Raw genomic sequence first — 16,060 nt, forward strand, 5'->3', positions numbered from 1 at the left:
ACAATCAAGTAAAAAGATTATTTCTGCAAGAATCAACAACAGATCGTACTGTAGCATCCGATACAAAATGCAAAGCATATGCCCGGTTAAATGACTCTCTTCATAACAGTTTAAAACAAAACCAAATGCAAACGCAAAGTCAGATGTTACTTGTTGTCTTCCTATAGAATGTCTTCCACATCAAGTTCTCTCACACTAATGGCCACTCAAGTACACCTGACAACCGCCATACTAATGACTTGGCTTAGTATGTACAGTGACAGCTTTGACTAATGGCCAGGCATAAAACATGAAAAAGAGAGAGAGAGAGAGTGTGGGTGTGTGTGGGTGTGTGTGTGCGTGTGTGTGTGTGTGTGTGTGTGTTTGCACGTTACCACCACATCCCATTCTTCATCTTCTCATTACTCTTAAAACATTTCATTCTTCCACAGAGAGCAGAATGCTATTTTCAGACTCTGTATTTCCATATTTCAGATCAGTGTACTACAGATGATATATATTCGATGATATGTAATCGTACTGTGTGTGACACCTTGCTATGTTCTGTTCACATGATGACACCCATGACGTTTTTCTGGTTGAAAATATATTTTGTAGTTTCGTGTTGTGTTGGGAAATAACTGATACTAGTCCGAGGCTCACTTATGAGTCTTGTTGGGAAATAATTAGTACTTGATGCTCCAAGGCTGTGAAAAGTTCTGCACATTCTTTGTTGTATTTCCACTCTGAAAAGTTGAGACAAAAGTGTAAAGGTCGTTCATGCTTTAAAAGCTGCACATCCCTAAAGGCGATACCAGACTGGGAGTATTACTCCACTATATCTTTACATGGCAAATAGTTCTTTGCTGCAATATTGATGTTCTTAATATCGAATTTAGCACCTTTAAACTGGCCATTGCACCAACTGCATTTTGTCCTCGGTCTTCCAGGCATACTAGGCAGATAATGAACACGTTGGATATCCCCATTGAGAGTCTAATAAATAATAATGGTCACTTAAGATCTGACTCTTAACTCCACAGTGTCACATGAGGTTCATCTGTTCATATTAATAGTGAAACGTATTTGCAGGAAAGGGGTGTGACATATTAAAAAGTGTGCACAAATACTGCACAATGCAAAAAACTCCAAAACGCGTGGTCACAGCTTGGTATCCCATGTAACTTAACAAATGTTGGGATCTCTGTTAGTGCCCTATCAATACCATTATCACTCAAGATGTGATAATAATATGTCCTTACACTTAACCAGACAATGATTACAAAACAAATTACAAGCATGGCACATAGGAAAAAAATGCTGTATGTCACTACATTTTCTTAATGAAGCCTTTTTCATGTTTGTGTGTTTCTTCATCTTATGTAACAAAATGGATTGCTAGTATTTAAATGAAAAGTGAACCCAGCATTTGTTTGCTTGTTTCCCTCCCAAAGTAGGCTATGTCGTTCTGTGTCATAAGCACAGCTGGTGTCTCATCATAGAGCTTGATAACCATCTGTCTGATTTTAGTAGTGGAGGTGTCATAAGGCCTTAATGAGGTTTTAGACAGGTCTGCAATACAGATGGAATGACAGAGCGAAACCATATGGGTCCCATTTGCTTCCTATTCACACTTTATAGGCAGCAGTTATTCTAGCAATTTGCTGACAGCTACAGTTTTCTGCTGTGTTTAGTATATTTGTATATCTTGCTTTCTCCTTCATTGTATACCCTTGCGTTATACGCTCGTCTTCTCTTTTGCCGTTCTTGCTCCCTTTAGTCTTTCTCTCTCCAATACCTTTTTATACTGCTCTATCTTTTTTTGCACCTCACTCTTCTTCTAATGGTTCAAAAACTCCATCCTCCCTTATGTTTATCAAATCAAATGCATCTTTGCAGTCTCGCTTTTTTGTTCTCTCTTCATCTCACAAGTGCTATATTTGTCTACTTTAATTTCACATTTCTTTCATTTCCCCACATCTGATGTTACATTTACATTTACATGTAGACGTAAACAGCTAATCTGACTTTGAGAGGAAGGATTGGATTCCGGTTTGGATCCGAACCACGGTGAATATAAACCCAGACACTTTTCAGCCTACTGAAAGTGTCTTCCTGTGACTGATTTATATACTGTAGTAATCGGTAAGTTTGTCCGTGGAGTCAGGCCAGTTTAGAGTCATGTATAAACACCGACACCCACAGCTGGGTCTCTCCTGAACCACTAGCCATCCAGCAGAGGTCCAGAAGGGCCTGGTTGAGTGACCGCCCGGCCCAGGCCTCCTTACATCTTATTGGGCTTAGCTCTCCCCGTCGTTCCCCTGGCCGCCTGCCTGGCTGACTGTGTGCTTGGCTCCTAAAATCATCACCTGCTACTAAGCAGCTGTCCATAACCAAACACACACAAAACACAGCTGCTGCATAAAATGGGTATGTGCCCCACACCTGCATATGGGTGCACAAACGCACACAATGCACTACACACACAGCTGCCGGCCACAGCTGGTGTCCATACCTTGGACCGAGAAATGGACATGTAGGCGGGCACATGCAAACAGCGGACACACAGCCGCTTACACCCTGCGCCTACTTCATCCACGTGAGGAGTGGGGTGAAGAGAAAAGGAGTGAGAGCGGAGAGAGACTGATTCATTCACACGGAGATACAAAATACACATATGGAGCACAATGACAAGAAAACTGCAGAAGATTTAAATACAGCATATAAGATGTATAATAGGATGAGGAGAGAAAATAGATCAATTTAAAAATAAAATAATGAAACTGAGAAAATTGGCAGCAGAAGTAAAAGTCAAGCCTCATGATAAGCATGGACAATATCAGATTAAAGGACCAGGCCTGGTATTACTTCACTTCCTCTAATCCAATCTAAAAGGGGAAAAATAAGTTTTTAATTTGTTTGAATACTGATCTCTATTCTGGGCAGTGTCACAGGTCCGGAGGCATCTGCTGACGATTCCATTATTCTCAGATAAATAAATACAAATGCCCCTGAAGATTTTCAAAAGCAGGTCGATACAAATTAAATTTGACGGACGGAGCACGTGGCTGATTCTGACACCAGACAGGAAAAGGTGCATCTGAAAGGCTTCATTTATCAAAATGATATACGGTAGAAGTCCTGTATGACAGCAGCTACCTGCTACTCTGTTATCTTAAGCATGGCACTGGATTTAAGACGGGGAGGAAGACAGACAGCAGATGAAAGACGACATTATCTCCTTTGTGTATGTGCCATCTTTTTCCAAGACAGAAAGGGAAAAAAAATAGAAATCAGTTCAGCTTACAATAAACACAGTTTGTGCTGACCCAAATGTGGATTTTATTCTTGCAACACTGTTTCCAGAAACAGGAAAGCAGTTGGTGGTTGTTTGCTCAAACAAAACATGTTTCTTCTTTGGAAACAGTAGTTTTCTTTAAACATATGCAAAGTCAATTCTCTAACTATTTTCAATTCTGCGGTGTTTACGTTGCATACAATAGGATGGACTCCGCAAAGGCTTGCTCTGGAGTTGTGCGAATGTGCGAGAAATCATGCAGCTTTTATCCACCTTCGCTTGTAAAATGTCTTTTATTTTGAGTCAGGCTTTTGGAGGAAGGGCTGTTTTTCAGTTCACTTGTTTTATAAGAGCAAGACAGCAGGGAGGTAACAATAACCAGGACTTCACAGCAAGAGAGGAATCGAAAGAAAGAGGGAAAAAGAATTTCACAGAGCGTACGTGATCTTTTCCTCCAAGCAATAACTTAGAGAGCATCCACACATCATAAAATCTGAAAGTGCCACACAGACAAGTTCTCCATCTGTGCCCTCTCACACATTTTAAGACTCACTTGTTCATGCATGCATCCTCATTTTCCACCTTTATTCCAGTCGCTGAAGCTCTCCTTTTACTTTCTATGTGGTTATTTACTTTCTCTGATCTTTTACTTCACCGCTCATCGCCTTCCCCATGGTGTCACTGTAAATCAAGACAGACTTGAAACATTGTGCTCGTGTCATTGTGAGATGTCAACATAATATTTCTTTTAGATATGAATCACTTAATAGAAATCTATTCCACTCAAGCCATGATGAAGCTTACCACAACTTAATTAGAGGGCAGGTGAGGTCAGAAGTGAGCATTCTCTCCCAGCTCCTAAAATCTATATTTTTTTGGTTTACCTGCCAATAATGAAACCTTGCAACAATATTTGACATTGAACATAAAAGCATGTTAACATGAAGCATTTTTGGTGACTCCCTAACCTTTTCTCTGGAATCACCAACGGGCAAAACTTTCTATTTGTACACACGAAATATAAAACTGTCATGAGAAGGCTGCCATGAAATTAACTGAGCACATTCATTCATAAACAAATGTAGTTTTGGGGCATTTGCTGAAATAACTGAGCCGTCGTTCTTGCGAGGACAGTCTCCAAATTGCTTTATAATTTGTTGAGAATATTTATGCTCCTAGGGGGATAATCTGCTTTGACTTTAATGACTCCATGACCTTTCCTGAGCACCACCATCAGCACAAAGATTAGTTAGGAGTAGAAAAATAATTTGTTTGTTATTTGTTGTGTGTAATTCTGTAATATGAGTGGACCTGCAGATTCAGACACTTCTATTTACTGTAAAGGGAAATTCATTCTGAGACACCAACTGGAGACACAGTGCAGAATACGCAAAACAAAGTTGTGCTTAAATTACTTAAATGTATTCTGTGTACGGTATGTTGCATCTTGTTCATCTTCATCGGTTTTAATTCGGTGGACCTTTCTGACTCTTTTTCAAGTCTAAAAACTGGACACATGGAGCAAAAGACCTGGGTTGAGACAGCTTTGACATGCAGGGACAGCACTTCTCGGCTCAAGTGTTTAACATCAAGAGCATTTTGTTGGATTCCCTCCACCCTCTCCGCTTCAGAAGTTGCGCAGGAGACGGGCTTATGATGTTGATGGTGTCAAGTGTCACAATGGGCCCCGCTGCTCCGTAAGTCGCTGGAGGCTTACTGTGTGTTCAGAACGTGAAGTGAATTTTAGAGGCTGCAGTAGAAAGATGCAAATAGACGCAAAACAGCCCGGGGCTTAATGAATCTACTTCATAAACGTACAGAGACAACTGACACCAAAGGAGAGACTGAAAGGAAATAGCAAAAATAACTGGGGTTCTCACAGCTTACAGCTAGCATACAGTTAGCACATTGGCAGTTTGGGACTAATAAACACTGCAGCGATTCAGTGGTCAAATTCATGTGACTGACACAACACACACTTTTAAGCCGTGTTCAAACAGACACCAGAATTGTAGCCACCTCATACATTTCAATGAAGCCGCTGCTCTGTCGAAAACAAAACAAAAAAAACTCAAAGCAATGTTATCCAGCAAAGCTCTGTGTTGAGCAATCACGTACGCACAAGCGCACATTCCCGTGTTCACCTCGCAATCATTGCAATGGAGGATAAAAGGATTGTTGCCATGATAATTCTCCAGAAGTGTAAAACCTTCCTCTTTGTATTATAGGTGTGCAATGTTGTGGCTTCTGATAATCCTTCAAACCCGCGAAACTATCGCCGAGTTTCCATCAAGACGTTCCTGGTCATTTCTCTAGGAACTAAAAGCTTCCTTCAGCTCATCGTTATCTGCGTTTCCAAAGACCTGTGAAGATTAGGCAAATTAGTCCGCTGACTTATGAAAAAGCAACATGACACGGGACGAGGGCTGCTGGTGGTCGCAGGGTGAACACAATCTGCAGCCTGCAGTTCAGTCGGCCCGCCCGTTTCATCTAAAAAATAAAAACAAAATCCTAGGTCCTAGGTCTCACTGAGACGACATCTTTACTGCTGCCTTGTATTGCAGAAGAGGGAAATGGAACTAAGAGCTTATGTCTCCACAATAAATGATCCATTGAGTGTTTATTGGTTATCTGTTTGTGCTTTAGAATGTAACCGCCGTGAAACAATCAGAGAACAAAATCACTTTCTTTTAGCTTCCTCGCCCAATCTCGTCTTTTTTTTTTTTTTTAAATGAATTACAAAGTGACACGAAAGCCTAACTTTACTTTTAATGTTATAAAATAAAAATAAATGCTCTCAACTCGTCCTAAAACGGTCCTTAATCGACACTAGAGTACTTGGGTCAACTCTTTTCTTTCCCACCACTACTCTGCTCCTCCACTCTGCTCTTCAAATCTTTCTATCCATCACATTCAAGACTGTTCAGGAAAATATTAAGCAGAGCACGATGGCAGTGCTGTTATCAGAAGCCTCGGGGTGGAGGTGTCAAAAAGCTCTTCTCATTCGGTCACTTAATTGTGCATGTGGAACTATAATAAATGAGTATGCATTCATAAGCGCATGCATATATGTATACTGTATTTACACTCTGGGTGCAGTTGCATAAACATATGCGCATCTATAAGTGTTTGAGTGAGTCTCTTTCCCAGTATGTGCCCTATGTATGTGGCCGCGCTCTAATTCTCACAGGGACTCATATCATCATCATTACCCTGACAGCTGACAGTAAAATCCATATCAAATCCAAAACTCCATTTTCCTGTTTTTGTCCTTTCTTTCATCACCCGACTCCCTTGTCTCCAATAAATGGAGGCTGCACCGTGACATGCCATTAGCTGTCCATGGATATATCATAAAAATGCAATGAAACACAGAGATAAAAAGTCAATAAGTGACAAACTCAGGGCCGCTGTGTATTTTCCGATTCCAGATACTTCAGGAATATCTTGCCCATGGCATTACCTTCCGTGCAACTGTCACGCGGCTTTTATTTATTCATGCCACAGAACACAATGCCTCATTTCTTCTCATCGTTTCCATCTTTCTTCGTCTACAGGGTCAACCTTTCTTTACCCCAATCTGTCCCTCTTTCTCACTCATTCCTTCATCCCTCTAACCTCACCCCTCCTTTCATTCTCAGTATAATGTCACCTCTTGGATTTATGTCATTTGGTTCATTCTGCAGAGCAGGAGGGGGTAATGCTGTGCTTAAGTTTGATAAATGTATGTTTAGCAAACACTCTAATTATCTCAACCAGAGCAAATAGGATAGATAATTACACATCATACACAGAGGCTCTCTCTCTCTCATCCTCTTTGTCTTTCCTTCATTACCTCCCACTGCTTCTTCCATTCAGTTTCATCTCTCCTCTTCTTTCTCCGTCTTTCTCCAGCCCATTGTGTGTGGTATCTTTTTCTGAGAGCAACGTGATGTTTTTCCACTTGTAATTGACATTAATGAGGTTTCCCTTGACTGCATCAGGCCTAGTGAATGATGTGTGTCTGCGTCGCTGGACCAGAAATACAATGGAGTAGCTACTGAATATGATTTGATGTTGTATATGGCTTGTAGTAAACTAGCATAATAAAAAAGTGGGAGGGAAACACAGCAGTCCAGTCTCCACATATAGCTCACATAAAGTAGCTCCTACCAAAGTTGTATTTTTGAGGAGAGGCACATGTACCACATGGAGCTATAGTCCTAATAGAGCGACCTCGCATACAGCAACACCTGCCACACACACATAATGTAGCAATCACAGCTATTTTTACAGTAAAGTACTTGTACTCTGTATAGTAAAAGCATATGTACAATGAGTAGCTATAAAAAATAAATAAAAAATCACATTTGTTGCCATGGCATTGGAAGTCAGTGTCTTATCTCCAACAGCGACAGTGAGAGTTGCCAAGTGAAGGATGTGTGAAGTGCCTCCTTACTCTATTTGTTTTTCGTTATTATTTTCACACCCCTGGCGTATTATGAATCCTGCCGACAGTCACTGTCAGTGATACATGTAATGAAAGCAATGAATTAATATTGTGTGTCTGATTCCATCAAGGCGGTGACTCGCTGAGGAAGGAGAATTATGGAGTGTTGTTCATTGTCAGCATAACAGATATTAGTGCAGATAAACTGAAATTTGTTTGACTGGCAGAGACATTATTGCTTGGTTACATCAATTTAAAATAACTTGCATGGAACCAACAGATTTGCTGGAACAAGAACTTAATACTGTCAGATATTTGGCTTTTGAATGAAACTGAAAAGCGATGATTATTTACTGATGTTACTGAGAGTTATATGAGGTATTTAAAAAGATTAGAGTAATATAAAACCTTGCAAAAGCTGAGAGGGTTTGAAGACACTTTTAGTTGAGCAATTCACATAAACTATGAAGTAAAACCTGTGTCACTCTATTATTTCACCTTTTGATATTAAAAGTATTGAGGCTACTATTGTTGTAGAAACTTGTGTCTTTGCTTCTATGGATTTATAAAACATGGTGACTCTGAGACATCGGTTGAATCTTTAAATATCCTGTAACATTCTGTTGTACAATTTCTTTTCATGTTCAACTGGAGGATCTTGTGTGCAAATTAAACCCGCTGCCCACAATTAACTAATAGTGCACTTATAAGTGAAAGTGCACTTCTCATTAAAGCTATTGCCAACACCTCGTTATTGAACCAACCCCCTTATTGACAATCCCTCACTCTCACCGAGTATAACAATAACAGTCCATCAAGACTATTAATCTCAACATCAAAATGTTGACATGCATTAGTAAGAATTGACTGACAGACGGACAAAACGCCACGTCAAACCTCCCCCTATCACTTGAAGGGACAAGGCAATATTTCACTGATCCATAGGAGAGGAATTCCACTGCCTTGGGGTAAAACATGACTCCAAATTAAATTCCACACTTATTCTCTCCCAGCGCTGCCTGAGGGTATCCCACGACCTCAGCAACGTGAAGGTCATTATCAGGAAGGGTTGGCCGGGAGGAAGGACATGAAGACAGGAGATGGAGAGGAGGGAATGTGGAAAGTGCGGTAAAAGGAATGAAAGAGGGATGAAAGGAAAAGAAGAGGGAGGAGAGAACAGAACGAGAAAGAGAAAGACGGGGATCCGCAGATATAAAACTGGGAAGGAGTCCTGGATTAGACGTGAGAGAAAAGCAAACTCTCATTTGAGATATGCTCTACTCATAATCATCTCTTCTTGCAGATCTGTCATTTCGCAACAGCATGTCTGGTTCTTTCTTCTCCACAGACAGGTAATCAACTCCTATCAGATCCAGACCTGCAGCTAAAGTACAGTTCCAACATAGCTTCAAATATTTGAACTAGTCGAAGGTGTGTTTGATTTAGACTGTCAGAAATATAAGCATCCTTTGAACGAGGACATACCACAAGATACGTAAGAAATATCGACTTAAATAAATCATGCTGTGCCTGTTATTCAAAATATATTTACCCATTGTTTGGCCATCTAATCCTTATAGAGTGAATTTGGGAATAGACAGATTTGTGCATGGAATAAATGATCATAAACTGCAACTACATAAACTGGACCTTGCCTCAAAACATAACAAGCACCGAGAAACAAAAGATCTGGATAATAAAAAGCAGAGCAGCTAACAGCAAAGAGGAAAGACTGTGATAAATATCGGAAGTCAGATAACAGGTCTCCCTGCCGTGTGTAATGCACCCCACAAGACGGCTTCTATCATTTCCACAGACATGGTGCGTCTTTTATAATTCTGATTTCAAAAACCATGCAGTGTGAATAATTTCTCCAACAAGACGTCAACCTCTACCGCTAGATGAAGCTTTTAAGTCAAAGTACTGAAGACATAAACCTCCAAACATAAAACAGGTAACGAAGACGTACTTTTTGTCTGTATTCCTTTTTTGTTCATCTTTCTTGTCTTAATCCCTTCTCATGATGGTGATCGTTTCCTAATTAGACACTTTTAATATATGTCCCAGTGGGGGGGCCGTTTCCAGGGACACAGCCTAGGCTGCGGCGCGGCATGTGGCTAACTGTTACAGCTAAGACATCCCCAGGTGGTTTTTCATTAACTGGTCATAAAGGAGGCTCAGTGTGGCGCCATTACAAGTGGCCTTAGATCTTCTCCACAGAGCACTCAGAGGTACTACCCAGAAATAAAAGGAGAGCAAGACAAGGAGGGAAATATGGAAGTAATATTCTGTATCTAAAGAACATTTCAATATTTAAATTTTTATTTGCATTTTCTCTCCCAGGATAAAGAGTCCAAACCCTGTCCACTGCAGTGCTTGTCACAGCGAACCCTGCTGTTTGCCGAAGGAGTGCTGCAGACAGACATGTGCTACCTCTGTGTCACATGGTGCCGCCAGCCGTTTCTTTTCACCTTGAACTCGCCAGTTCCCCACCTGCGATTGCAGCCAATTATGTTTGTGTGAACACAAAACCAAGCTGGAGGTGCTGCCGCTGGGATTTGAAGCAAGTTTACAGCCATTGTTAAATATTTAATCACTCTGTGTGTCCGGCATTAAAACGAAAGTACCACTGATCATTTGAACTTGCCGACCTTCGCCTCTCCAGATCCATACTGTAGCTACACCATATTAATACATGACAACGTGAAACACAGACATTATGTGGACTGAGTTTGGCACGGCTGTCAAGTTATCTCACACACCAAGGATTCTGAGGGAGCCAGGTCATCCATCAGCTCAATATACTGCAGCATGACAGGAAGCTACACAGAGCCATTGTCATGAAAAATGGCAAACGGCGCTATACGACAGATATATGAGGTAGAGACAATAACAGAGGTGAGCAGCACCACAATCAGTGATGGATCTTTCTCAAGTTTTTAATGAGTCACATCGCACTTCATTTGTGATATCTACAAAATGTGCGATCTGCATTATCGGAATGCATTAACAATGTAACACCAACAATAATATAAATGTATAAAGTTTTTCCAAAGTGCCGGACAAACTACTAGAGTGTAAAAGCAATAACTGTAACAAATGCTATGCTCTGCCAAAAGGTTTATTAGTTGCAGAGTTATATTACAACTCATTAGGACAGAAACAATGATATCCCTTACTATCCAGAAGGTTTTATGGCATAATCTTTCTACTATGCTGGCCGCAGCAGGGCATCCCAGACGAAGCTAACCCTGACCTCTGACCTCACTACATAGGAACGCAAGGGAATCGCTGATGTAAAACATTTGCATGCTCACTTACTAATGCAGGTGTATGTGGTGATATTTCCACATGTGACACCTGTGTATTGCTTAGGCTCCGCTCCTCTTCTAATGGGGCAGAAGTTCTCAATCCTGCACCTCTGTACCTGGAGTCCTGCTGGTTTTATGTCTTACCGGGTGCTTAATTGCATTCGCGGGGTGTCCGAGGTATAAATCACTACCCGATTAGACAGCAGGTATGAAAACCAGCAGGGCTCTGTGTCCTGACGTTGAGGACTGATGACTACTGGACCGAGGTGAGACCTAAGCACGGCTGTTTTCTACCTCATAACATAATTTCCTTACTTCTTTCCATCCTTTTTTTTATTAGTTAGACTTTAAAAATTGCCATCTGTGAAAAGAAAACAGCATTGCTCATAGATGTAACCGTTTAAAGGTCATTCAATACTGGTTAACAAAGGGTAGAAAGCTCCTCCTCCATCATTTCCCTTTGTGTTTAAACAAGAAACAATGATTGTGGAAGGCGAGAAGAGAAATGTGATTCGTATGTAGCCAGGTTTCTGATAGACTGTTGTGCCAACCTTCCTAGTTTCTTGACTGCATAAACATACTGCTGAAACGTTACTGTGACGTTACTGTGACGTTACTGTGACGTTACTGTAAGAAATGTATTAGCGGCATGTAACTGATTGAAAGATATGAAAAATGACCAACTAAAACTGGTGATGTGGAGCATTACACCGACACTGTTCTGCCCTCTCTGATAAGTGCCGAATTACCCTTTAAACTCTGTCTTTCTAGAGAGCGGGACAGTTTACAATGTTAAGATCAGATCTGGAGACCTTTGCCTCAAGATTTAGATAACACTTCTAACCTTTGGAGTTAATCAGAGTAAACACCAGCTGGTACCCAGAAGGGTACTTGAAAATACAAATTGTGTATCTGGAATATTAAAATGCTGTAGAATACGCAGAAGCGGATCATTTACATAATTTTCTCCTAGAACATTTTGTTAATACCAGAGTCAGTAACTGCTCACCCTCACGTCCAGCTGCTTCTCTGTGTTTCTTCATTAACACGTGATTTATATGCAAGTAAACGCCATCTTGTGTCACACTGGGAAAAGAAATCCAGCTTTCTCAATACAAACATTGTCTCTTTTTCAAATGTAGCACCATTGTTTGTTATGTATTTAATGATATAAACTTCAAATGCAGAATACATAATGCTAGATTAGTGATGTAATGTGAAAGTGTGAAGACAATGGTTTGAGAAATATTTCCAATTTGTTCACATTTTTATTTAATTTTGGACGCAATTATGAAACACACAGCCCTAGAATATTACAACGTCCTCCTTCGTTTCTTTTCTCTCAATCAGTTCCGTAAAGATATTCATTTTACAACCTTTATAAAAGTTGATATTCAGGTCACTCATGGAAAGTTACCTTGAAGGGCAGTAGATTTTAAATGACAATTTATTGAAACCTGCTTGTATCTGAGGTTTAGATAAGTGAGATGAGTCTCTATTGGGCATGCTTGTGCATCATTGTCTTAAGATTGATGCCCGGTGGTTATAGAAATACTCTGATTTTCACTATAACACTAAAGCATTCAATATTAAATGTACGTATAATCATGAACATAAAAGAAAAAGCATGATCTCCTTTTGTTTTAGTTTGAGGAAATACTCATAAAAGTTTGATCATGAATAAAGAGAAGAGAAGAATTATTTTGAGAACCAACTAAATTAAGTTTAGAGAAAAGAGTCACATCTGTTAATATACTGTATTATATTAGGACTATATTAGCATCAGTTCGAGGTGAAAAAAGTGGGCGAAAGAGGAACAGTAAAGATCGCGGCAAAAGGGAAAGGAACAAGGCAGAAGAATAAGAAAGTAATTATCACAAATTGTGACCTGTTTTCCCCAGCATCAATGAGCATTAGGAGGAAGAGGAATGGAAGAAAGGAAGCAGTCAAAGACAATTAACTGCTGGAAAACAGTACCCTCGGCATAGTGGGTCAGACGCTGCCGCTGCGATGGCCCATTTATGAAAGTAAAAACTTGGCTTGTAATGCTGTTTTGCTTCATCTTAGACTCCTCTGTTAAGTAGGTTTTAACGGCTTTGCAACAGAAACTTGGTGCGAGGATAAGAAAGAGTGAGACAAAGACAACTGCAGGGGATGCTGGGAGATAGAGGAAAACAGACTCACTTTAGCCAGCAGGGCCAGACGTTCTGTGGCTGATTTGAAAAACCGCCGTTTGCTGTTTTTTGTAGCGCTCCACTGTCTTCTTTTCTGTCTGAATGCAAACACACAACGTTCACACACGTACACACACACATTGCAGTGAAGAAATGAGTAACAGAGCTTGATATTTCAGCCTAATTACTATCACAGAAATGAATAAATGACTATATTGATTGCTCTTTCTACCTCATATTGTCCTGGACTCGGGGTCTCTGTCGATTCTTTGTTGTGGAAGAGGGAATTGCGTTGAGCAGTGGAGCCAACGCCTCCCATCCTGGTTCTTTCTAAAACTGCCTTTTTAAAACTCTCAGGGGCTAAACCATGCTCGGACATATTATAGGACCCGGAACCTGCACAGAGTACAGAAAGGTGAGATTATTGTGTTTATTTATATATAGTCCTTCTCCTCACTGTCTTGAGATGAATTGGTCAAAGACAACATCCAGGAGTGCTTACTTTCCCTCAAACCTGTTAGCTCTGTCCAAACCTCTACGACGATGCAAAAGGAATTTACGTAAACTTACAGTGAAGACACGACTTTAGACACATGTAGCGTAGGTGTGACTTTGGCTTAGCGTCTTTAGTTCTGCCAGTGTGTAAGTAGTGTTGGCTTCCTCTGAAAATGACACCTGCGCAGCATCAAATTTCATATGGAGACACTCATGTGTTACTGCTATTTGAATAGCTGTCTCCTCAACAATACACAAGAATGTCTGCATGTGTGAATGCCTGCTTTGGTAACAACTCAAAAACACAGAAGAACGATGATTGTTTTGAAAAACAAATTTTAAATACCATGGCTGAGAAATCCCTACAACTTAAGAAAACACTCACAAGCAATAATATATAACCACAAGCAAATGAAGAAAACATTTTCATAAATTTGATGACAATGATACAGTATGCGGATTCATAAACATGATACAAATACAGAAAGCACAAGTAAACACAGAAATACAACAATCTGCAGGGCAACGCGAATGAGAAACACTGCAAATGAGAAGCTGTATTGTATATATAATGTGCAATACAGCCTCAGCAATAAAACAGAAAATGACACTGAAACAAAGAAAATTGTACAATTTAACAATGAATTGCACTATTGATGAAACTGAGATCTCACACTGTTTTATATAATCCATTTATTTTCTCTAACTAAATTATACCCATCTGGAACATCAAAACAAATCAGAACAAAAAATGACATCTCACATTTAGAGATACCAATCAGAGACAGAACCTGACCAAATGCAGCTTACCTGAAAAACTAACTTTATGGTGCTTTATTGCTAATTACACAACAGAAAGCAAAATTGGGGGATGGATGAAGGGGCCATGTTTTTATCAAGTGTTTATCCTTAAGAGCCGTTGTAAGACATCTCAGGTTCAGCTAATCGTTGTCAGACTTAGCTAAACTTTGAGGCACATATGTTTTTTTTTTTTTTAATTAAGCCTGAATTCAAGAGGACAAACCCTTTCTTAATTCTTTCATATTTCAGTCAGGCCCAAAGTGGTTGACCGGCAGGCAGACAGACAGATAGACATTGCCATCCGTAGAGCAGTAGCGCTAGTCTGCTGCTTTGAACATCTCATTTGCATGCAGAAATTCGAAAAGCTATCTCAGAAAATCTAAACACACCAAAGTGAACTGAGAGAAAACAGAAAAGACAAAAAAGAAAGAACAAGAAAAAAATAAATGAATGAGAGAAAAGAAAAAAAGAGTAAAATGTCTACAGACAGAACAAAGTGGTGAGATGAGGAGAGAGAAATGAGATAGGGTAAACAGCACCTCCAACACAAATATAATGATGCACACGATCAGGTATGTAATGCTCTTTGACTATTTTGCTGATATCAGAGCTGATTCAGCGCTGCAACTGCTTGCCAGCTTCACTTCCAGGGTACGAATGTGTTCATCTGATTACCTATTATAACAACACAGGCAATCAGTGGACCAAAGCAGGTAAGTTGCCTTTTCAGCCAGAATTACTGAAGGTAAACTGTGTTTCAATGTAACTCCAAATTTCTCTTCAGCCTCTTTCAACTGAGCCCCTCAGCTGGTTGTTATGTAACTTGATAACTTCAGATATCAGCATGTCCACATTAACAATGTCCTGCCTACACACACACACACACACACACACACACACACACACACGCACACACACACACACAAACACTCTGAGTTAGTTCAGAGGACATTCAAACTACAGGAATGATCTTAAATTTAACCCTTTTTTTTGGAAACATGCCAATCATTGATTTGCACTTTCTACTTAAACAAAATGCAGCCTATGGAAAATTTGTTGTGGGGTAATAAAACTGGTGTTAGCAATGCACAGATGAATTATTGAGCTTTCAGTCGAAAAGGAGAAATGAGAAAAGAAGAACGAGCAGCGCAGCTGGGGGAGGAAACGGAGAGAAAAGAAGTAAATGACTGAGAGGACGAGTGTTTGGGTTAGAAATGGAGCGAGTGTTTGAAGAGAAGAATAAAAGAGGAGTAGGCGTTACAAGACATGCTGTTTCAAGGCCAAAGAAAACTGTGTTCATTCAAAGTCAAAGCTGGGGTTTGTGGCCATCTGTCAATCCAACGCTGCTCAACTGGCTTTGATGATGTCTTATTGGGCACACTTTCTTTCTCTCGAACTTAGAAACTGAGCTTTGTTTGCATTTCACATACAGTATGACAGGAAATGCCAAAGGAAGACTTTTGATCACAATGCCAAGAACCGACATGTAGTCCATGCAAGATGCCTCTGTGGGTACCTCCCTGATAGAACGTCTTGACATCTGTTAATGTGGATTAATGGTGCCACAGAGTGA

General features: G+C 40.1%; 1 protein-coding gene across 1 annotated transcript in view; it reads right to left on the reverse strand.

The window, feature by feature from the left end:
• stpg2 (sperm-tail PG-rich repeat containing 2) overlaps positions 1–16,060 on the reverse strand; it is a 47,668-nt gene that overhangs the window by 15,234 nt on the left and 16,374 nt on the right. The window contains 4 exon segments of the mRNA XM_031856685.1: positions 13,202–13,240; positions 13,242–13,289; positions 13,424–13,587; positions 14,404–14,407. Of these exon segments, the coding sequence (XP_031712545.1) occupies positions 13,202–13,240; positions 13,242–13,289; positions 13,424–13,587; positions 14,404–14,407 (255 nt within the window).

Source organism: Anarrhichthys ocellatus, unplaced genomic scaffold (genome assembly GCF_004355925.1).
Source record: "Anarrhichthys ocellatus isolate YVR2014 unplaced genomic scaffold, GSC_Weel_1.0 scaffold17, whole genome shotgun sequence".
Taxonomy (NCBI): Eukaryota; Metazoa; Chordata; class Actinopteri; order Perciformes; family Anarhichadidae; genus Anarrhichthys; species Anarrhichthys ocellatus.